Below are 23,770 nucleotides of genomic sequence, written 5' to 3'. Positions count from 1 at the left end.
AGTGTTTTTTTGTTACTTTTCTTTTTTTTTTTTTGGCATAATATGTACTCTATGTTAAAAGGTTAACTAATATTGCTTTTATTTATTATTATTTTTTTATAATTAGGACTCTTAAAGTCTTCTTAGTTTTGTTGGTGTGTTTTCTGGCGGTTTTTCGGACTCTTAAATTGTTTTTTTATTCTTTTATTGCATTCTCTTCCTTTCTTGATAATTGTGTGTTCTCTTCAGTGTTTGCTAATTTAATTGCCAATTTGAAATTCTTGTTTAACCAACATAAGATCAATGATCATTGAGGTAGTTTAATCGGAAAGTAAATCAATCAGTGATTGGACGTGTGCCTAACAACATTGTCAAATTGATATCTAAAAGATGAAAATGAATTTATAACGTAGCCAGGAAGATGATTACTGAGCAATTTTTTTTTAATCAACTTTTTAATTATGAATTTACAAGGAACTATAAATGCTTCAAAGTTTCCAAAGCAAAGACGCTCTAAGATAGTTTTCGAACCACAAAATATTTCTATGCCTCTACCCTTTATCGTTGAATTCATGTGGTTTGTAGTGAAACATTTCTATGGTAGAAACAAAGATCTTAACCATTCATTTCCACATAGGGTTTTGCACCTATTGCCGCTCTTTCTGAAACTTCATCAGATGCGGATGACTCAGAAATGGAGGTTAATGACAATGTTGATGCAAGTCATTTATTAAGGATGGAGAACATATTCTTGACAGGAGTGCTTGATGAGCTAAAGATATGTTTCAATTACAATCATCAGGTAGAGCCTTCATTCGCAGATATGTTTTGTCTTTCCTTTTTGATAGAACTAGCTACAATCTGATAAGCATGCTGCTTTTTCTAGCATGACCTGAATTTTGTAAAGGTACTTCTTGCTGAGGAGAGTCCTTTGTTTGAGTTTCGAGCAATAGGTGGCCAGGTATTAAAAATATTGAATTATGGTAAAGTTCAATGGTCCATTTATGTTCTCTCCCTTACAGAATTTAAGTTTTATCCAGGTTGAACTTTCAATTAGAGAAAATGACATGTTCATTGGAACTGTTCTGAAATCTTTGGAGATTGAAGATTTAGTTTGCTGCAGTGGTATTTCTCGGCCTTCTTTCCTGGCAAGGTCATTCATTCGAAGTGCAGATGAGAACTCATCCCTTGAGGAAGCTGGAAGTCACAGTTTTGACAATGATAATGTAACTCCTAGTGATGGCGAAGACAAATTTTATGAGGCATCAGAAGATATAGTTGACTTTGAGTATCTGACTCCCCGGAATGCACTTCCATTTGATGCATCATTGAAGCCTCCCAGTTTTAGTCGTCTTGCTGGTTTACTACCTTCGGATACTGTTCAAAACAATATGGAGGGTGTTGAACTAACTGACACGTTGGAAAGTTTTGTGAAAGCACAGATAGTTATTTATGACCATAACTCTCCTCTATACAACAACATTGATATGCAGGTGGATACTTTTCTGTTTTTAAGTTTCTGCCCTAATTCTTTGTAGTTAGTAGACTTACAAATTTTTTAAAATGGTCATCAGGTATCAGTTACGCTCGCTACATTGTCATTTTTTTGCCGCAGACCTACAATTCTTGCCATCATGGAATTTATCAATGCTATTAACATTGAGGATGGAAATATTGAATCTGCCAATGATGGTTTTTCGGCAGCACTGATTAAACATGAAATATCTAGTGAAGATGTGGTTGATGATCAATATATGAGAACCATTGAGGAGCCTGTTGTCAAGGGTTTGCTTGGGAAGGGAAAATCCAGAACTATTTTCAATTTAATGTTGAATATGGCTCGTGCTCAGATTTTGTTGATGAATGAAAACGAAACAAAGCTAGCTTCTTTATCCCAAGATAATTTACATACGGATATCAAGGTTTACTTAAATTTTTTCCTCTTCCCCTTCAATCTTAATGTTAAGTTTTTTGTTAGATGGGTACTATTTGTCTATGATGTTTTTTTTTTTTTTGGTAAGGTCTTTCCAAGCTCATTTAGCATAAAGGCAGCTTTGGGAAATCTAAGAATAAGTGACGAGAGTCTTCCTGACAGCCACTCATACTTCTGGATTTGTGATATGCGAAATCCTGGGGGCAGCTCATTTGTGGAGGTATTTACTATTCCTTCTTATGTTTCCTTCTCTGCACCAAGGAATCTACTCCGAAAAATGGGCTTCTTCGTTATTTTCATAGATTCCCACAGCCTGATATTGCTTTCAGCTGAATTTGAAAATTCTATACTGTCTTTAATCCTTTTAAGTGAATCTACGGTTATCTTTGTATTTTGGATTACAAACCTTAACTTGTAATTATGCAGCTGGTTTTTACCTCATTCAGTGTTGAGGATGATGACTATGATGGTTATGAATATAGCCTTTTTGGGCAGCTTTCAGAAGTGCGGATTGTATATTTGAACCGATTTGTGCAGGAGGTAAATTAATTTTATTTGTTTTTAGCATTTCGGTGCAGTTTATTCATTTTTCTTGTGTTTTCCTTTTTTTTTTTTGTAGGTTGTTAATTACTTTATGGGTCTTGTTCCCAATAATTCAAAGGGTGTTGTTAAGTTAAAAGATAAAGTCACAAATTCTGAGAAATCATTTACAACCAGTGAAATTGAAGGATCACCTGCACTGAAGTTGGATCTTTCACTTAGGAAGCCGATAATTTTGATGCCTAGGAGAACAGACAGTCCCGAGTAAGTTTTCATTTAGGCTTAAGAAAGCTATCGACTTTTTTACTATGGCTATATCTTATATAATTCAGTTCTTTGAATTTCTAACAGTTACTTGAAGCTTGATGTGGTTCACATAACTGTACAAAACACCTTCCATTGGTTTAATGGCGGTAAAAGTGACATGAATGCTGTCCATCTGGAAATATTAATGATTAAGGTGAGAATGGCAGGCTAGAGTTGTCATGCAGCCTTATTTGTTAAGTGGATCATCCAATTGAAAAATTGATGGTTAGCTTGATCTGTTTTGATCGGTTATATATCAAATAATCAGAAAAAATGCATTTAGCTTTTAAAGTGCTTGTAATGCACAGAATTGATTACTGGGTACATAGTCTTTTATCCTATGGACCTGCCTATTCATTTATTTCTTAAGAGTTGTAGGTTGAGGACATCAATTTAAATGTTGGGACGGAAACAGAATTAGGTGAAAGCATAATTCAAGATGTCAAGGGGGTTTCTATTTCCATTCGGAGGTCACTCCGGGACTTGTTGCATCAAATACCCAGTATAGCAGCTGCAGTCAAGGTATTGCATTTCAAAGTTAATCTAATCTCCATCAAAAGTTTTTTTTCCCCATCTCATAATTTCTTCTTCAATTTTTTCCATTATTTGAATTTATGGAGTGATACGTAAGTGCTCACTTGCATCTGACACTGTGCTTCATCAGATAGAAGAGTTAACAGCAGCTTTGTCAAATAGGGAGTACCAGATTATTTCTGAATGTGCACTGTCCAATATTTCTGAGACTCCGCATATTGTACCCCCACTGAACCATGGTTCTGGGACATTTTCTGTTGATATGGTAGAACCCGTCACCTCTGAGGATTCAGTTGGTGTTGAATCTATAGGTCAGAGTTCTGGGGAAGCATGGATTTCAATGGAAGTTTCTGTTCTTATCAATCTAGTTGAGTTGAGATTACATGCAGGGGTTACGAAGGATGCATCTTTGGCCACAATTCAGGTAGCATGTCGATTATTGACATTTATTCATTTCAAAGTTTGAGATAAAGTTAATCTTTCTCTTGCTTCTCAATGTTAGTTGTGGCTTCAACTCATGATGGCATAGTGAAGCAAGCATCTTTTGTTAACTTTGCTTTTCTGGTGCCTTATGCATCCATTGGATGCATGAGCAATCAACTATAATGGTTCGGTTTTTTGATAATTATAATTATATAAAATTATTATTATAATTACTTAATTAATATGTATTTTCAATATTTTTATTACCCACACATTGACCCATTGATTTGCCAGTTAAAGGGTTAACCATTAATTTCACCCCCGACTTTATAACTAATTACAATTTTACTCTAATTTGACCTTTGTGCTAGAGACACCCCAATTTTCAAGTTTAGTAGCAAATTGCACCCTAAAACCAATTTAAAATTAGAATTTAGAATTAAAAATTATAATAAAGGGGTCCCACAATCCAAATTCAATCACATTTCGTATTTTGCCTCCTCTCCCTCCCACTGTCTTTCCAATTCTATCTCCATGTACTCCATTCCTTTAATGGAGCAACAAAAGATAAAAAACAAGAAATCAAAAATCAATCTAAAAATATATCCATAAATTTGTTGGGTTTCAGCGTTTAAAGATCATTCTTACTTGGCTTTTTATCTCTCTTCTTCTTCTTCTTTTTTTTTTTTTATAGGAATCCTCCTTTGCTTTTGCTTTTACTCATGATGACTAAGTTGATAGCTTATTCAGTTCATACTCATCACTCACCAACCCAGGAAAACAAAAAAATTACAAAATCTTCATGGTAATTGCATGTTTTGACAAAACTAAAAAAATCCATCTTTTAACACTTTCGCAACAATGTAGAAACTCCCATAATCTTCATGATGAAAATTTCAAGACTGCTGATATGGCTGGAAAAAATTTTTTTTTCCACAGAATAATAATCACTAAGATTACATATCATTAGAGAATTGTTGTTATGCCCATATAGAGATTAATGTATAATCTGCTTATAATTTTACAATCCAACTTGTATTATTTATTATTATTATTTTTTTTTGTAATCCTCCATTTATATATTTATATACAAATCTTCTCAACCTTTATATATTTAATATAATTGATGAAATTTTGCTAAATTTATGAAAAGATAGGAAAATTAGGGTCCATAAAGGAAGGAACCTATCTTTTGGTGGGGTCGTATGGGGATTTCTCAAGAAAAGTTTGAAGCTAGCATGAGAACTTCAATGGAAGGCAAGAAGCAGATTAGTAGAGAAACAAAAGATAGGGAGAGAGGAATACGCAGGAAAATGAAAGAGAAAGAAGGGCGAGGTGGGAAAGATTATTGAATTTAGACTATGTAGCCCATTTTTTATAATATTTTAATACTAATATAAATCATTAATTGCTTTTTTGGTGCAATTGCAACTAAAGGTGAAAATTAGGGTGCTTATGGAACAAAGGTCAAATTAGAGTGAAAATACAACTATTCATAAAGTTGGTGGTGAAATAGTATATTAAGCCCTGATTAAACCAGTGATCTATCCATCCGATTCTTTGGTTGGGTCAATGTCTGGATGGGTTTAATAACATTGTTGAATATAGTCTTGCTTAAATCCAGATAATTACAGACATTTTGTGCTCCGTGATTTTGGATGTCACAGGAATTATACCGGAAATCATCATAGATTTATCATCTGCCATGGTAAATTCTTGAATAAAAAATCAACACAAGCACCAAAAATACCAAAATACAAATTCACAGGCTAAGTCTTTTAAATAGATCTCAATTTCAACAACATATATATTAGTTGATAGTAAAAATACCAAAGTTGGACCTTCAAGTTGATATTAATAGTCAACAGACCACAAAAGGCATCATAGAATGAGAGGTGATGTTAGAGAAGAGAATCAGTGGTGGCTAATGAGTCGGAGCAGAAACAAAGAAGTGACACATGGGAGCCACTCGCTGAAATCCGATGACTGGATCTTGGGATTATGATTGGTTAGCAATTGGAGATCTTCTTGAGGTGGGCGGTGAGAGAAAACTATTGCCCTAGATAGATGACCTAAATTTTCAGCAGTTATTGACTTGAAATTTTAAAGAAAATTTTAAACACTAAAATTTTACACTCTCTTGCTCTGATATCATGTTAAAGAGATAAAATATTTCACGAATCAATTGATACAAATACATATACAAGTAATCTCTACTAAATAGGAATGCATGAATTATCATATTGTTAAAATTTCTTAAAATGACATGTGTGTTCATAGAAGATTGGACAAGATTACAAATGACTGTATTTGACAAAAAGTTGTAGCACAAGTTGCAAATAAAATGAAAGGAGGACATCTAGATAGTTTGGTCGTGTCTTATGTAGATCCCCATGTTATAAGTGGATATATTGATGGTAAAGGGTATTATATGGGATAAAGGTAGACCTAGAACCATATAGAGAGTTGTCCTAAAAGATCTGCTAGTTCTTGATGTTAGTGCAGATTGAATTATGAATTTAGTGGCATGGAAATAAATGTTTCATGTAACCAAGGTAACTAGCTTGATATTAGTGCTTGATTGTTATTGTATATATAAATGTTTGGTCAGCAGGGAAATATTTTATACAACATATTTCATATGTTGTTTATATTTTATTTATAAATTAGGACTAAAAGTTAATATTTAGAAATAAAGCTCAATTTGCCTCTCAACTTGTTTGTGATATTCAATTTGCTAAAAAATCTTTTTTTTTTTTTGTCAATTACAACCCAACTTTGCATGAAATGAGCAAAATACCTCAGTTTTTATAGAAAAACAATAAAATATTATTTTCATATTTTTAATGTACAAAAACTAAAATATTTGAAAAACTATAAGATTTTTACTCGAGTTTATTTATTAATTAAATTAAACTCTATTGAGAAAATTTGCCAACACATTATTTATCAAGTTTTTATTAATTAAATTGAATTCTATTTGAAAAACAATAATTAACAAGAAAACTCTCCTAAACGTTATTAGAACATTTTTATTAATTAAAAAAACTATAAAGAAAACTTGTACCACAAAAATTAAATTCTTTTCTATGAATTAAAAATATGGAAAATATTATTTATTATTTTTAAATAGTGTATAGGCGAGGTTTTTTTTTTCAAATTTTTTTTTTAAATTTTTTTGAATTTAAAAAAAATTTTAAATAGTTTTTATCAATTAAAAATTATCATTTTAATATTTTTACCAAAAATTGTGGCATTTTACTTATTTTATGCAAAGTTGGATTGGTTATTGACAAAAAAAGGTGGTTTCGAGCATATTCAATATCTCAAACAAGTTGAGGGGGGCAAATTGAGCTTTATTCCTAATATTTATGATAAAGGATTAACGAACGAAGCTGCCTCTGAGCCTCACTGATATATTAATTTCAGAATCTATAAGACTTTCAACCTTTTTTTTTATTATAATTTTAATATTTTATTGTTTGTAGAACAACAGACATTCATAGCATCCTAAAAGGCTAAAATATATCAAGTTGTGGTGATTTATCCATAAAAGACAAGTTATCAATTTTTTTTATTGTTATTAAGTTCTATAACATAATTAGTATTGGTAGTATCATGATTGTCTAATTACAAAAGAAATCAAATTCAATGCAATTGCAATTTGCTATATTTTATTCAGGTTCTACTTTAAAATCTTTTCCATTGCTTCCGCGGATCTAATTTTCTTTTTATTTTTACTATGTTTTAATTGAGTACTAATCATATTTTTACAACTTCAGCTTGATTGCCAAATTTCTTTTTACAGCTTTGAATTATAAGCATCCATGTTGGAGTAAACATCATGTTTCATGATATTTTTGGGCCGTTCATTTAGTAGCGAATTTTTATTTGTTGTTTCTGCTTGGAAATGGAGGAAAATTAGAACATATGAAATGGAAAGGTTTGTGGTTATTGGTTGGAAATTTCAGAACCTTCTTGCTGGTTTCTCATTAGATTGAAGTTTCTATCAAGCACATAATTTACGACTAGACTTTTGCACACTATGCCTGTCGAACTATTCTTGGAAGTTAGAGGAGGATCCCATTTCTTAAGAGTCAAGATATTTTCTATTACTCTTCAAAAAAAGTTGTTCTCTATTTGGAGCACCCTTATGTATTTCTTTGTTTCAAAATTCATTCTCCATTGCTTGTACATTGTGAAGTGGCTTTGCAATTTATTATCTTTTTAACAATTCTGAGGAGCAGCGAGTATATCCTGAATCTTTAGAGACTTTTGTTTGTTTTGAATGTAGAGGTTTTGGCTGCAGGAAAGATGCCAAAATTCTTTGGAGATGTACTATATATATATATATATATATATATATATATATATATAATGCTGTAATATGGTGTCTTTGCATAGAGAGAAATGCAAGTATCTTCAAAATCAAAATGACCCTTTTGTTTGTTGTGGAAAAAGGTGGCTTTTTTACCTTCTATGTAGGGAAATACGCTTTAGGTTGTTCAGAGCTTTTGGAAAGTTTTCCAACTTGATTGGAGGGCATTACTTTCAGCTTGTTTATAAATGTTATTCTTTGTAGTAATTACCCATGGTTTACTATCTTTTTTTATCAATTAAGTTTCTTTTTTTACCATTTATTAAAAGAAAATTTATTTCTATTCTTATAATGTTGGTTCTGAAATGTGTAATCACATGGTCAAGTTTCACTTGGTTTATGATGAAAGAATGTAGTGATTAAATATTTTGGCCTGTTGCCATGCAGGTTGCAGGTGCATGGCTTCTCTACAAGTCTAACAACTTCGGAGAAGGTTTCCTCTCTGCAACACTTAAGGGCTTTACTGTGATTGATGATCGAGAGGGAACCAAAGACGAATTTCGTTTGGCAATAGGAAAGCCTGAGAATATTGGTTATGGTATCCATCACTCTCCAACTGATGGAAATCAGCATATGACTGATACAAATTTTAAAGATAGCAAGACAGATGCAACTCCTACAATGCTTATACTTGATGCGAAATTTGGTCAACACTCAACGCTTATGTCTCTCTGTCTTCAGAGGCCACAACTGCTTGTTGCACTTGATTTTCTTCTTGCTTTTGTTGAGTTTTTTGTTCCTACAGTTGGTAATATGCTGTCAAATGAGGAAAATAAGGATCCGATGCTAGCGGTTGATTCAATTATTTTGGATGAGTCAATTTTTAGGCAACCCTCTGCTGAAATAACACTCTCTCCACTGAAACCATTAATTGTGGATAATGAAAGATTCGACCATTTCATTTATGACGGTCGAGGTGGAATGTTGCATTTAAAAGATAGAGAAGGACATAATCTTTGTGGTCCAAGCAAGGAAGCTATTATATATGTTGGAAGTGGAAAAAAATTGCAGTTCAAAAATGTTGTCATCAAGGTAATGCTTTATTCTTTCATATTCTTAATCTAGTAGGAATTTAGAAATCATGTCCTCATCCCAATTACTGATCAGTAGTGAAAATTTTGTTTCTTTAGAATGGGAAATATTTGGATTCTTGTATTTTATTGGGAAGCAATAGCAGCTATTCTGCTACAAGGGATGATCAGGTTTATCTGGAGGAAGAGTGTGAGGCTTCTGACTTGGAACACTCAAGAGAGAACATTGCTGATTTACAGAATCTAAATACTTCTGACAGATCCACAGAATTTATCATCGAGTTTCAGGTCAAGCATAACTTTCATTCATCTTTTTATAGTTCCTTTTCCAAGTATTTTTGTCTTTTTGAAACTTAAATAATTTTCAGGTCAAGCATTGCTTTTATTCATCTTTCTATAGTTGTTTTTCCAGCTATTTTTGTCTTTTTGAAACTTAAATAATTTTGAACTGGTTCGCTTGATGGTAATTGTTGTCTAATATTGATTTGGTCGATAGAATGAATGAAGATTTCCGTTTGAAGTAGGCTCCCTTTGAAATTAGTAGGGCTCGAGTATGGGACACATTATCTGACACTGTGGAGCTCAACTTGGTAAAGGCTTACTTTTAACCATTAGTTGGGTTTAACAAGCCAAGCATGAGCCTAATTTTAGAACTCGTAACTTACTGAGGCTAATCTTTAGCTAAGTGAAACTTGGTTCTTTGGGGATACAGAAACAACTCACTTGTAGCCTGATATTCAAGCTTGTGACTAGCTCATTTTATGCTTGTTGATAGTTTGGTTTTGACTTTTAGCGTCTTAGTACATTTATTACAAAATAGCTGTTCGTGAAACGACTCTTGAAATTTCAGAAGAGTCAGAGAAAATATCAGGCTAGTTAAGGTTGTTTGGGGGTGACCAATCATTTGGTTTGGTTCGAAGCAAACCAAATTAGTCTAAATAGTTTTCTATGATGGAAACCGAATGGAATTATTGGTTCAATTGGTTCATTTGGTTTTGCGAGAACAAATGCTGTGCTAGAAAGCAATGAGTAATAGCTTGCCCCTCTTCTAATACTAGTTTTTTTGGACGTATATTGCATATTATTTGTACTCATTGTACATAGTCGTTATTCAATTTCTACTAATTTTCTGTTTATAATATATATTATAAACATTGTATATTGTTAAAAACCTGAGAGCATAATGATATTTTAATCTCAAATTCAAGCTAGGGTGAGAATTAGTAGTTTAAATTGAAAAATCGAACTATCTTTTGACTTATACAATAGTTCTTAAAATGTTCTTAGTTTGGTATCGAGTTAACAATGAGCTATTGCTATTGCAAGTGTACCTGTAAAGTAGTAAAAGCTAACTTAAAAATTATAATAAAGTGGTCTCGAACAAAATAATAAAACTCCATGAAGCAATCTTCTTTTTTTCCAAATTTTAATAAATCAAAGGGTGCAAATAAAAAATCTTAAAATTAATCTTTAGGATCGAAAATATTAATATTTAAATAAAAATAGAGTTTTCATTATTTTTTCAATCTTATTCTTTTTCTTCAGGTTGATCTTTTGTTTTTTATATATCTTTGTCTTCAAAAAATCAACATAGCAATCAAGCATCTATCTATAATATAATTAAAACAAAAAATACAATAAAAGGAGTTCAATAATGTAAAATATTATTCTATGTGTCTAGATAAAAGGAAAGATTATTATAAAAAAAATTCAAAAATTTATAAATTTCAATAATTTTTACATCTTTAAAACCGCAGTTATAGCCTTTTGTTTTGGCATCACCATTTTCATAAACCTTTTTACTTCAATTTTTGCAAGATTTATACAAGGTAGTACTTTTATTTAGAATAGTTGAATTCTCCCTTGAAACAAGATTCAACATCTTAAATACTAAATATGAATACTTAATTAATATTATTACAAATAAAGACATTGTTGATAAAACTTTAATTAAATGTACATAATTTAATTAAATCTTATTTAAAGTACTTACTTGATACATTATATCAATAATTTTGATTTAACCATTATTGTGCTTATTAAATTAGTTTCAAGTTGTAGACTACCAGTGAGACAAAAAAAAAAAAAAAAAAAATACAAAATTTAAAATAAAATGTATCAATTTACCGAAAACTGCACACAATAATATAATAAACATTGGTGAGGGTTTACATAAGGGTTTGATTTTTAATTTCCTATAAAAATAATTAAATACATTGATTATGATGTGAAAATATATAAAACATAAATAAAAAATAAATTTTCAAGGTTGTACCCATGTGTCCATGGTTTTCATATACACTTACCCATCCGATGATGTCAAACGTTTTAAAAGCCACAGCAAAGCTTAGACATTGATACCTTATGGTGTTACGAAAATGATATGTAACTATTTCAAGGAAATATAAAGCAAATTCATTACTCGAATGTGGGGGTGGGGAATAATAAAAGAAAAGAATGCACAAATTAAATGTAATGAAAATGGGTACTAAAACAATCTACAGTTTCTTTCATATATGTTGGCAACTTGCTCCTTGGTATAACATAAGGACATCATTATTCACATCAAATAGCATTAAAAATTATGGACAGAGGACGTCTTAACTGGCTAGGCCTCCTTTTCCCACATAAATACTGAGTTTTTTTTTTTAATAATTAGTATTACTAATCAAGTTTAAATATTTGTAGTAAAGTTAATTGAGTTCGTTTTTATTTTACAAAAAATATTAGAATTCTTAATTGAATTCAGATACTAGTTTTTTGTTGTCATAATAATAAATTACCAAGGATATTCTTGTTTTTTTCCTAACTCAATTAAAAAATGTCTTTTTTTTGTTCTTTTTTTTTTAAATTTCAAGATTCCTAATTGAGCCTTTTTTTTTCCTAATTGAAAGAGAGTAGCTTGGATGTCACAGTTAAGTTACTGCACGGCTACGGCCTCTTTGCAAAAGAATGGGAAGGCTGCATATATCAACCTTCCTTAGAGCTTACTAATGTGGGATGCTTCTAGTTACATCTTTTTAGGATTCTTGATTGACTTTAAATATTCCTAATTAGTAATTATTAATTTTTAAAATTTTGTCCTTTATTGTCATAATAATAAGTTGTTATGGGTATTTTTGCTTATACAATTTTTACCCCCTCCCTGTCCTACATATACATATATACTCATTGGCAAGTATTCTCACTGAATCATTTTTTTAAATATTATTTTCAATGGAAATACTCCCACTAACTCACTGTCCTCGCAAAAGATGGATTTTCCTTGTGAAAGATGGGAAGTAGTGATAGAAACAAAAACAAAAACAAATTCCAAAACTCATTCCACTATTCCAATGTCATTTCAAATGGAAATATAAAGAATTTAAACAGCCATTCAATTTTAATCTTAGTGCCTTAGTTTCCATATTTGTAATAAACAAAATAAACATAAAGTCATTAACAAATTCAAACTGATGCCCATTTTGATTCTTTTTCTTTCTCACCTTTTCTTATTAACCAAACAATCGGTGAGCTATGGAAAATTAAAACCAACAAGAAATAAATGGAAATACTAAAATAAACAACTGACTAGGAGCCTTTGAAGCCATTTATAGTTCATCCTGAAATTCTAATGACATTGTGGTCTAGAGTGGATGAGAACGTACTATGATAACATGGGTGGCTTTTCTAATCTATTTTCTTTGATTTGGATTCATTTGTTGAAGATTTTAGAAATTCGACTATAGTGGTTTAGTTAGATTACTTGGATTATCAGTTTGTCCTTGGTTGCTCCTTTGGGTTGTTGTGTGGTCCAACAATTGAGAAATTCACAGAGGCTTCTTTTGTTTTACTGTTGGGGAGAATGGAGCAGTTGTCTAATTGATTGGGTCAAAGGTTGTATTTATAAGTTTGAAGCAGGTGTGGGGTATTTGGTGATTGAGAACATTATTTTAGTATAGAAATAGACTTGATAATTGGAACTGTTTAGACCCAGATTGCTCATGGTGATTATTAGAAGTAGGTTTTGCTTGAATAATGTGTGTGGGTTGCAAAGGCTAGAATCAATGTCACTTGTGCTAAATGGAAATTAATTTCTCTGGTGTTTTCCTCCTTTACATATTTGTCAGTTGTTAAGTTGGTGATAGTTCTTGTATCCGCCTTGAGGGGATCTGTGGGCATGGGCTTTCCTTGTCTTTGTTCTGTACTTTCTTCCATTCTCTATAATGCACTTGTTCCTAGTTTATATGTTTCGTGGTAAGATAATTTTCTCTTGTAACTTTATTTTTCAAGGAAGCATATTGTTGACCACAATGCCTGAGCTTCTTTGTACTGAAGTTTCTCATTTCCTTTCACTTTGAGGTTTAGCTTAAAACAAGTAAAGGACATCCTTCATACAACCTTTTTGGCATAAATTGGCCATTTTTTTAGCCTTGATTCAATTCCTATTGCTACTTTTTTATGCTATGCTAAATGTTTCTCTAATTTAGTTGTCCTTGATAGGATCGATATTAATTAACTTGTTATGGGTTTTGGAGATACTGAATTATGTTGATTTGTTTTAAGGAATGGATAGACATTGGTATGTGATTTTGCTTTGCTTTCCAGCCTAGGATATGTGGGTCAAACTTCTTGCTGTGGGCGTGCTATGATTTTCCCCCACATAGTTGGTAAGAATCCTTGCTGGTTGAATATAGAGGTTTGGGATGAGAAAGGATGCAAGAAATCTTTGATGCTCTGTGAATTATGGAGAAATGTGGTGTGCTCTGTTGGAGTCAAATGTGATAACTTCAAAGATTTGTCATTAATAAGTAATTTGCTTTGTTTTAGTTATGATGTTCTCTTTGTGATGTGTTTAACGAGGTGCTTTATCTTATATGTAGTGGGTCATTGTTTCAGTATAGGCTTCTCTTTTATCACTTTTTTATTTCCAGGCAGATTTTGTTTTATTGTTGTGTCTGTTGTTATTTCTCTCCTAATAAGATTTCTTCTTAGAAAAAAATTCTGTATTTCACATGTATATGGCTGTTGTCTCACTGTGAAATTATGCAGTTCGTAGTAGGGCTGTACAAGTTCGATTCCGGTACGGTTCTTATGCAGAACTGGAACCGAACCAAAAATTCGATGCTTTCATCTTAGGAACCGGAACTGAAACCGAAAGACTAAAGAACCGGAAACTAACTGAACCAAAATTTCAGTATAGTTCTTAAATTTTTCAGTTTCTGTTTATGTGGATTTGGTTCTAGGTTCGGATTCAGTTTCCCTATTGAAAATTATTATATTTTTAAAACACATTACAAAGTTCCTTTATATAAAAATATTCTAATATCAAAATAAAATTACAATATGCTAATTAAAAAAAAAAAAATCATATCATGCTAAGATATACATAAAAAAATAATGATCAATAATGAAGTTTTTATTTTTATTCATTATAAGAAGAAGCCCACATCATCTTTCAAATTCTAAGCAATCTACAAAGTAATAACATGAACATTACAAATATCAACAAATCATAAGTAACAATTGAATAATGAGGTTTTATTTCTATTGTCAACAAAAAGAATTTAAGTTCAACGAAATATCCAAAGTGATGGTACCTTCATTGTCACGCGATAAATATGTCAGTAAATTAAGACTTTTTAAAGATAAAAATAATTTAAAAAAACACTTTTTATTTAAATTATAGATATAGTAAAACACCGTATAAACATTTATGAATTACATATTGTTAAAATATTATATACAGTAAGAGATGACGAGAATCATTAGATATTAATTTTTTATGCTGTGTAAATAATTTTTATTTATACTCCATTTGTATTATTCATTATAGAGTATCAACTAATAAAGATTTTATTTTCAAATAATAAAATTTAATGTCTTCTACAAATAATATAATATATTGAAATATTAAAGAAAAAATATATGGACAAAACAGTATTTTGGTACGGTTTCGGTGCGGTTTCATTATGGTTCTTTATAAGAACCGGAACCAGAACCAGAACCAAAATAATAAATTGCATTCGGTTCGGTACAGTTCGGCTCCTACTATTTCGGTTCTGGTTCGGTTCAGTACGGTTTCTCGATTCGGTTCTGATCCCCCAGGAACCATGCATAGCCCTACTTCGCAGTGTTATCTACATTGGTCAAGCTGTTTAGTTTGCTTTTAACAAGTGTGTAGTAAATTGTTTTGAAAACTATGGTATTCTTGGTACATATCAATGCAGATATGACAGTTCATATATTGGGCCTAGTACACATGAAAGTGGCATTCTAGTCTCATTTGCACTTAGATTTGACCAAATATTTTAGTGCAAGTTGTTCAAATAGATGTGGCACAGAGAATGAGATTCTTTAAGAAAAACAAACTTAAAGTGCGAGGAACTGAACATTTCTTCCTTAATTTGATGTGGTGTTTGTCTGATCTAGTTTGGACATTCTAAATCATGTGTTTTCATTTTGTTTTTCTTTCCCAAAGTGAAATCTCATCAGTTTGATTTTCTCTTATATCAATTTTCTTCGGTTTTAAGTAGTAGGAATCTTTGCTAATTTTGGAGTTGCTAAAAACTATTAGTTTGTTGTATCTGTTTGTTTATTTCATGTTTATTTCATGTCTATCATGTTTATTTCACTTGTTTATTTCCTTTTTGTTTTCTTATTTTGATGCCATCATATTGATGCCATCATATGCATGAAAAACTTCTTAAGAGAATCTTTTCTTTTACTTCCTATTCCCATTTTTTTGGAAGTTTACTTATTGCCCAGCCTTTTTTATTTTTCGGCATTTTTGTGACTGATATTTTTTGCAGGCTATTGGTCCAGAGCTTACTTTCTATAACACATCAAAAAATGTGGGGATGTCTCCAGTTCTCTCTAACAAACTTTTACATGCACAGTTGGACGCATTTGCCAGGTTTGATTGTAGTTGTGACTTTTTCATTACACTATTCTAAAGTCTTCACAAAGTTGATGCACTGACATATTATGTCACTGGAATATAATCAAAAGGTAACTTAGCACAATGATGTTACAATGATGCCTATATTAGTTTTTGTTTTATTGTCCATCTGTTTAAGGATTTGAGTAAGTCTTTTATGATGTCGATTATATGTTCATATTTTTCTCAAATTGTTTATCTTTGGCTTTGTTGACTCATATGATCTAGTATATCATTGTATAGCCTATTCAGGAAACAATGTTGTTCCTACCTTATTTATGTTTCTTTCTATTTTTGTGTGTAAATAATATGTATAATCTCATGAAGTAATACAGAAAAATACAAAGAATTTTCTCCCCATATTCAAAGAATTTTCTCCCCATATTCTCTGAAATTCAACTGGGTTTCAGATAAAGTAGTTAGGCTACATTTGGTAGGATGTAATGAATGTGATAATTGTTTTAATCCTATGTGGGAATAAATAAATGTAATTTAATCTGATAAGAATTTTTTTTTCCATTTATTTACTTTATATTTGCAGCAATGGTTTTGGGGGTGGGAGTTGGCTAATTGCATGGCAAGGATGGTGTTGGTGGAAGTAAATTAAGTGATGGAACAAATACAGTAATTATGCTTGCATAAATCTTTTGAACATAATTAGTGTTAATCTAAAATGATGATAGTTACATATTGTGAGCTTCGGTCAATCAATGCTAAAATGTTAGTACTAACCAATTAGTTAGCTAGCTTGTTACATTTATATGCCTTTTGTGGATTTGGTATTTAGTCGATGTGAGATTCTTAACACTCCCCCTCAAGTGCAACTGAGATTAGACTTCCGGTTGACACTTGAAACTTGAAATCTTCCCCCTGAGATTGAATTGGGCCTGTTTTGCCCTTGAAATTGAATGGGCCTCGTTGGGACTGGACATCCAGATGAGAGCTCTAATTGAAACGCAGCGGCAACACTGATGAACTGAGGAATAACTGAACGGGGTCGGACTTGCTCTGATACCATATTACAAATGAAAGGGTAGAAATGAATTGGGTAAGAGGTTGGAACCCATGAGGTGAAAATATGTGATGTGGGCTTACTTTGGCTTGGCCAACTAATGCTAAAATGTTAGTACTAACCAATTAGCTAACTAGCTTGCCACCCTTATATCCGTTTTGTAGATTTGGTATTTCGTTGATGTGGAATTCTTAACAACAATTATTTTTCTTTGTATGACCAGTTAACTTAATAGGTCATGTGATGTTGTTCGGATCAGGGTCACCAAATTCGCTCATCATACAGTGGGACTGCAAATTGGGCCATGCATCTAAGAAAGCGGTTCCAAAACGGTTTGGTACCCATTCTAGTTTGGTGAAAGAAATGTTCCGTTATCGTGATGCTTTTCATGCTAGGAAAGTAAAGAAAAAGAAGAAGAAATTAAGAAAGAGGATAAGAAGGAAAAAAAAAAAAAAAGGAAATAAGTAGAAGAAAAAGAAGAAAATAAAAATGTTGGACAAGAAGAAGAAATGAAGAGCTACATGAGGACATTTTCCATAGTCTAGATCTAAAGTCTTGTAGTTGTAATGTAGAGAGAATAAATGAAATAGGTTTGGGAACTGGGATTAATTGAGGTGGGACAGGTGTCTTATTTAATCTTAACTTAATACTTCATATTATTTATAATTGGATGGGATTAAAGGAGATCGGACCATGGGTATGTGTAATCAGGGGGATGTTTTAATTTTATCCATGATATTATATTTAAGAATTTTAAACCAAGGCGTCCCAAATAAAAATTCTAAATGTATTTGAACCCAAGATAGCGACCCAAAGCAGGATCCCTTTCCCAATTGCGTTTTGTGTACTCGTACTACATTCTGCGACCTGACCGTACTGTGGACTTGGTAACCTTGGTCCCGATTATGTTATATCTATCCTGCCATAGGTAGCTTGGGCTTTCTGTGCATCTTAGGTTTATTTCTTAATAATGATGATATTAAGAACTGATTTGCAGGAAAGGAACTGTGCATGACAATGATGTCATCTATAATCCTCTCTGTGCATTAGTGGGTGTGTGAGTGAAATTAAATGGCTGAAAGAAGGTGTCTGTTTTAAGTTAATTTTCACTCTCTACTGAAATCTTGTTCTTTCGTATAAAAAGAGAAAAGAATTGGCATCATTGCAACTTCTTTTCTCTGGAATTCTATGATGCGGGTCAATTTTACATACTTCTTGGTTGTATCCATTTCTATTGTCTTCTCTAAACGTTTGTGGATTGTTTTTGTTTTGGACTTAAAAATTTGAGTACGGTGATGTCATATTGACTTGAACTTGCGTTCTTGGTGCCTGTGCACTCTAGTATGGAATTCATATGACCAACAATATAGGATATAAAAGTAATTGCATGTAATTCCGTTCACTAGCCTTGTAGGGAATGTATACCTTGAAATTAGGAGAAGAACTGTTTGTGTTCGAAGCTGAATGCTTGATTATTCCCTCAAGCTCTTGGGGATTAAATAATATGAAGAATGATACAAGTAAAGAAAGAAATCAATACAATCTCTTAATTACAGCCCTAATCTCAGCATCTAATTACAATGGGAATCACAACAAATCATAGCAAATGATAACATATGCAATATGCATTAGCCTCGTAGGGAATGTAAACGTGAACAATTCTTAATTGTTGTTTAGTACTTCTTTATGATTGTTCAGCCTTCAAAAACTGTATTGTGTATTGAAGAAAATTTAAGCAGTGTGTGCTGCTCTTCCTCCCCAATCTGCTTCATGTTTCCTGCTTGTAACTCCGTGTTTTGAAGTATTGAAGGGTGCATTTTTAGAAGTGGGAAATATATTTACCATTTGTGTAGTAATGCCACTTGATGTGCTTGCTGCTGACAGGTTTGTCTTGAAGGGTGATACAATTGAAATGACTGCAAAGACACTTGGTTTGATGATGGAGAGTAATGGAATCAGGATTTTGGAGCCTTTTGACACCTCGGTCAATTATTCAAATGCTTCTGGGAAGACCAATATACACTTATCTGTTTCAAATTTATTTATGAACTTTACATTCAGTGTCTTGAGGCTGTTCTTAGCTGTTGAAGAGGACATTTTGGCATTTCTGAGGATGACCTCAAAGCAGATAACAGTACCCTGTTCCGAGTTTGATAAAGTTGGAACAATAAGAAGTATGCAATATGCTTGCTTCTTCCATCTTCTGTATCTGTGATAGAAGGATAAGAGCATGTGTTTGGTCTTGAGGTGGTGATTTATTTTCTAATGTTGTGCTTTACAGATACATATAATGACCAAATCTATGCCTTTTGGAGACCTCGTGCACCACCTGGTTTTGCTGTTCTCGGCGACTGTCTGACTCCAATGTTAGTAAAAACTATTATCAATACTCTGTCAAAGTTCACTTTGTGTATTCTTTGGTTTGATTGTCATATAACTGCTTTCCATATGACAGAGACAAGCCGCCTACAAAAGGAGTTGTTGCTGTGAATATGAACTTTACAAGAGTGAAAAGACCCATATCTTTCAAACTGATTTGGCCACCATTAGCTTGTAAGGAAGCTGCTGATCAGGTTGTAACCCATTCCAACTTTTCAGCAAATGGCCACAATGAAGGGGATGATTGCTGTTCTATTTGGTTTCCCCAAGCACCGAAAGGTTATGTTGCACTGGGCTGTGTGGTCTCTGCAGGAAGAACACAGCCACCTCTATCTTCTGCTTTTTGCATTTTGGCTTCTCTTGTTTCACCCTGTTCCCTGAGGGATTGTATTTCTATCTTCTCTAACAATTTGTAAGTGGAATTTTCATAAATTGTTCTCTGTTGTGAGTGAATTTAGTACACGTTAGAGATGTATGCATGCACAAACACGTGGATGGACACACATCATCATGCACAGAGGCAGGTGCACACAGAATGAACCATTTCTTTTGACAGGATTAGTTACTGACTTTTGTACTTTGTTTTGAAACTCAGATATCCATCAACTTTGGCCTTTTGGCGTGTGGAAAATTCTTTTGGTACATTCTTGCCGGCAGATCCAGCAAACCTATCCTCAATAGGTGGAGCTTATGAATTGCGCCACATAAAATTTGGTCTTCCAGAATTTTCTCCAAAAGCATCCAAAAGTTCAGATGTACAGAATTTTTCTTCTGGTGATTCTGATGCCCTGCAATCAAAAAAATCAGCATCTGTAAACTCTGGTCGACGTTTTGAAGCTGTTGCTAGTTTTCAATTGATATGGTGGAATCGGACTTCAAGCTCAAGGAAGAAACTATCCATATGGCGTCCAGTTGTCCCTCAAGGGATGGTATATTTCGGTGATATTGCTGTTAAAGGGTACATAATGCTTTACCATGATTCTCTTGTTATCTAATAGATTCATTTCTTTATTTTAAACTAGAGAAGTTCAACTCTTGATTATTGTTTGGAAGTTAGGTATGAGCCTCCAAATACCTGCGTTGTCCTTCATGATACTGGAGATGAAGAGCTTTTCAAAGCTCCTTTGGATTACCAACTTGTTGGACATATTAAGAAAAAGAGGGGGTTGGAAAGCATTTCTTTCTGGATGCCTCAAGCCCCTCCTGGCTTTGTTTCACTTGGCTGTGTTGCGTGTAAGGGTTCACCAAAACAACATGACTTCAGTAAGTTGAGGTGCATGCGTAGTGATATGGTTGCGGGGGATCAGTTCCTAGAGGAAAGTGCATGGGATACATCTGAGTTCAACTTAACAACAGAAGCATTTAGCATATGGACAGTTGGTAATGAGTTGGGGACCTTTATCGTCCGAAGTGGTCTCAAACGACCTCCAAGACGGTTTGCTTTAAAGTTGGCAGATCCTAACATACCAAGTGGTTCAGATGATACTGTCATTGATGCAGAAATTGGAACTTTATCTGCAGCCATTTTTGATGATTATGGTGGCTTGGTGAGAGCTTTCCTTCCTTGTAGCTTTATTTGATTTTATTGCCAGTATTTTGACCTTATCTGTTGTTTTAGTTGAAGTGGTCGACTGAATTTGATATTCTGATCTATGATTCGCCATAAATCATGCATATAGACAAGGCTTATTTAGGAAAATTTTCCTATTGCAAAAGCTAATTAATTATCTTTTGTTTCTGTTTTATTTTCATGCTTTTGAAGTCCAGGAAATGGGGAAATTAGCTAGAGTAATGTTAGAATGGTGTATTAATTTTTAACTAAGATCTCTCCTCAATTAAAGTTCTAGGGACTACCCCAGACAATATTGTTTAAATGTTGCAAGGTGAATTTTGGAGTTGAAATGCAAGAGGAGTTGTCATAAGCTGTGATAAAGTGCATATGATTTTCGAATTTAGAGTCTTGTATAGTCTGATAGATAACTGACTGATGCATGCATCTACCAAAAAATAAAATGTTCTTAGAACAAAAATTAATTGGTATATGTTGTTCTCCCCAGTTGATTGTTCTTTTCAACACAGAGCTGCTAAGCTACCTAAGAATCTCTGTCTATTTGCAGTCCTTTCCTTTAGTATATGTGGAAATGGCAATGTCAGATTTATGAAACTGGTCATTGGGTCAATTCATGGGAAAACTCGGTGGTGATTGCTTATTTGTACGGTTACATGCTGAGTGAGCCAATATCTGGTTGTTAGTTAAACAATTAGTTCTGAAGTCTTTGGGTATTCTTATATGTTAGGAACATGTATAGATGACTTTGGCATCGTAACACAATGCTCAGTGAAATGAAAAGGATCTTTTTAGATTTGGCTGCCTTTGCCTTTTATAATCTTCTTTCTGTCTATGTTTGGTTGGTCTTTTACAATTTACAATGTTAATTGACATAGCTTCTTGGATCTGAAACCCCAAACTTTAATTTAACAAGTGAAGGATTTTATGAAAAATGGTGCCTTGCATCTTTACAACAGATTCTAGATAATGTTTAATAACAGGGAAGAAAAGGCAAGAAAAGTTTTTGTGGAAGAATTTGCAGTTGATGCAAATGTTCTAGTTAGTAATGGAAAGACCTACTAGAGTCCATCTTCTATAATCTGGACTGTAGAACTGATAGAGTAAGGAAATAACCAAACAGAAGATCAAAGAATTCTAGAATGGATATGAGAAGAAATCTGTATTTCAATTCAGAACCAAGTGTTTCAGATTACAATCTTCAGATATTGAAAATGAAGAAGAAGAGAAATAGAAACTCGAACAAAAGGGAATTCTTGAATCCTAAGAATCAAGCCAAGAGCCTTCAGTAGCTCTCCATCAATACGAATGAAAAGGAATATTTTTTTCAGATGCCCTCCTCCTTGCCCTCTGCTGTACTATATTCACGATCACCCCCTTGGTTGTAACTGAATTTGGACAGGTGTCCCAATCATTGGTGTGGCTGATGTGTCTTCCTTAATTCCCAATGCAGCAATCCCCATGTTGATCTTGGGCCCTTCGTTGGACCTTCTGGAATGTACCCTTAACGGCTTAGGCTGAGGTCCATCAAAAACCCATAGGTTTCTGTTTTGCCTAAGCATTTTGATTACTTGATCTTTCTGTAATATTTTTTCAGGAAGTTTGAGTTGAATGTATAATTGGTTTTGAAATATCTCGATCACTAATTCAGAAAACAGGTAGACACATTGTTGTTTGAAGAGTTATTTTCATTCCTTATGTAAAAATTGTTTACAAGGCTATTTATACATAGGGCTAGATCCACAAGCAAATACCTAAACTACCCTTTATAATGAAGAATAAATTACCAACTATACACAACTACACAGGACAATATATGATTTCAACTATTATTGTATTGATTTATCTCCTGGACTTTGCAGATGGTTCCATTATTCAATGTATCTTTAAGTGGCATAGGATTCAATTTGCATGGAAGAACTGATTACTTGAATTCCGCTGTCAACTTCTCTCTAGCTGCGAGATCGTATAATGACAAGTACGAATCATGGGAGCCACTTATTGAACCAGTTGATGGATTTGTGAGGTAAATTATTATTTTAGGCATCATATCTTCTTTGGAAGTTTGTTTGTGAAAAATGGCAGGATATAGACATAGATTTGATTTTCTTATGCATCATCTGGCTAGAGGAAGGTGACTTGCTTAAATAATAGCAAACATGGTCTAAACTTTGAAGAGGAAAAATTGTTAAAACCATTAAAAAGGCCTAATTGTTTCGAGATTTTGCTATTGACCCTTAATAGAAACTTGTATTCTATTGAATCCCCTAGCGCGTTGATTTGATTCTACTTCTGCCTTTTTTTTGGTTTTTTTTTGGGGGGGAGGGGAAGACGGGGTGGGTTGTTTTGTGTTACAGTACTGAATACATTTTAAACAGCAGGAAACAAATTATATTGAAAGTCCACAAAGCAAAATGAAGGCCCTATGACACTGAAAAAAAAAAAAAAAAAAAAAAGATCGAATTCCTTCAGTGAATTTGCACTATCACCCTAGTTTGAAAACTTGGTAGCATTTTGCACCCATTTGGTTAAAATTCAAAAAAATTATTTTAGTGCTGAATGAAATGGAAAAAAAAAAATTTAATAATTTTCATTTCTTCCCCAGCAAAGGCTTTGTTTTGTTTATACTTCTTAAAGAAAGTCACTAATCTTAGAGATTAGTGAAATATTATTTAATAAGTTGAATAAAAGATAATATTTTTAATGATCTCGAGGAGGGGGAAAAGAAGGAAGAAGAGAAAGGGGTGAGGAGAGGGGAGGGAAAGGAAA

At 32.9% G+C, this 23,770-nt stretch overlaps 1 protein-coding gene across 3 annotated transcripts in view; it reads left to right on the top strand.

Moving 5' to 3' along the window:
* LOC105636609 (pleckstrin homology (PH) domain-containing protein) overlaps positions 1-23,770 on the top strand; it is a 66,862-nt gene that overhangs the window by 17,493 nt on the left and 25,599 nt on the right. For all 3 annotated transcript variants that reach the window (XM_089716173.1, XM_089716174.1, XM_089716175.1), the window contains 19 exons: positions 617-781; positions 866-940; positions 1,020-1,472; positions 1,554-1,901; positions 2,001-2,132; positions 2,339-2,452; positions 2,532-2,716; positions 2,804-2,912; positions 3,137-3,280; positions 3,423-3,716; positions 8,481-9,125; positions 9,224-9,412; positions 15,916-16,019; positions 18,940-19,229; positions 19,337-19,421; positions 19,511-19,846; positions 20,030-20,392; positions 20,492-20,981; positions 22,864-23,027. In XM_089716173.1, coding sequence (XP_089572299.1) covers positions 617-781; positions 866-940; positions 1,020-1,472; positions 1,554-1,901; positions 2,001-2,132; positions 2,339-2,452; positions 2,532-2,716; positions 2,804-2,912; positions 3,137-3,280; positions 3,423-3,716; positions 8,481-9,125; positions 9,224-9,412; positions 15,916-16,019; positions 18,940-19,229; positions 19,337-19,421; positions 19,511-19,846; positions 20,030-20,392; positions 20,492-20,981; positions 22,864-23,027 — 4,685 coding nt within the window. The remainder of the gene's footprint in view (positions 1-616; positions 782-865; positions 941-1,019; positions 1,473-1,553; positions 1,902-2,000; positions 2,133-2,338; positions 2,453-2,531; positions 2,717-2,803; positions 2,913-3,136; positions 3,281-3,422; positions 3,717-8,480; positions 9,126-9,223; positions 9,413-15,915; positions 16,020-18,939; positions 19,230-19,336; positions 19,422-19,510; positions 19,847-20,029; positions 20,393-20,491; positions 20,982-22,863; positions 23,028-23,770) is intronic.

The sequence above is a fragment of the Jatropha curcas genome, chromosome 11 (assembly GCF_041381405.1).
Source record: "Jatropha curcas cultivar XTBG-Jc1 chromosome 11, XTBG_Jcur_1.0, whole genome shotgun sequence".
Classification (NCBI taxonomy): domain Eukaryota; kingdom Viridiplantae; phylum Streptophyta; class Magnoliopsida; order Malpighiales; family Euphorbiaceae; genus Jatropha; species Jatropha curcas.
The sequence above is the reverse complement of the archived record's forward strand: the minus strand, read 5'-3'. Positions and strand labels throughout refer to the sequence as shown.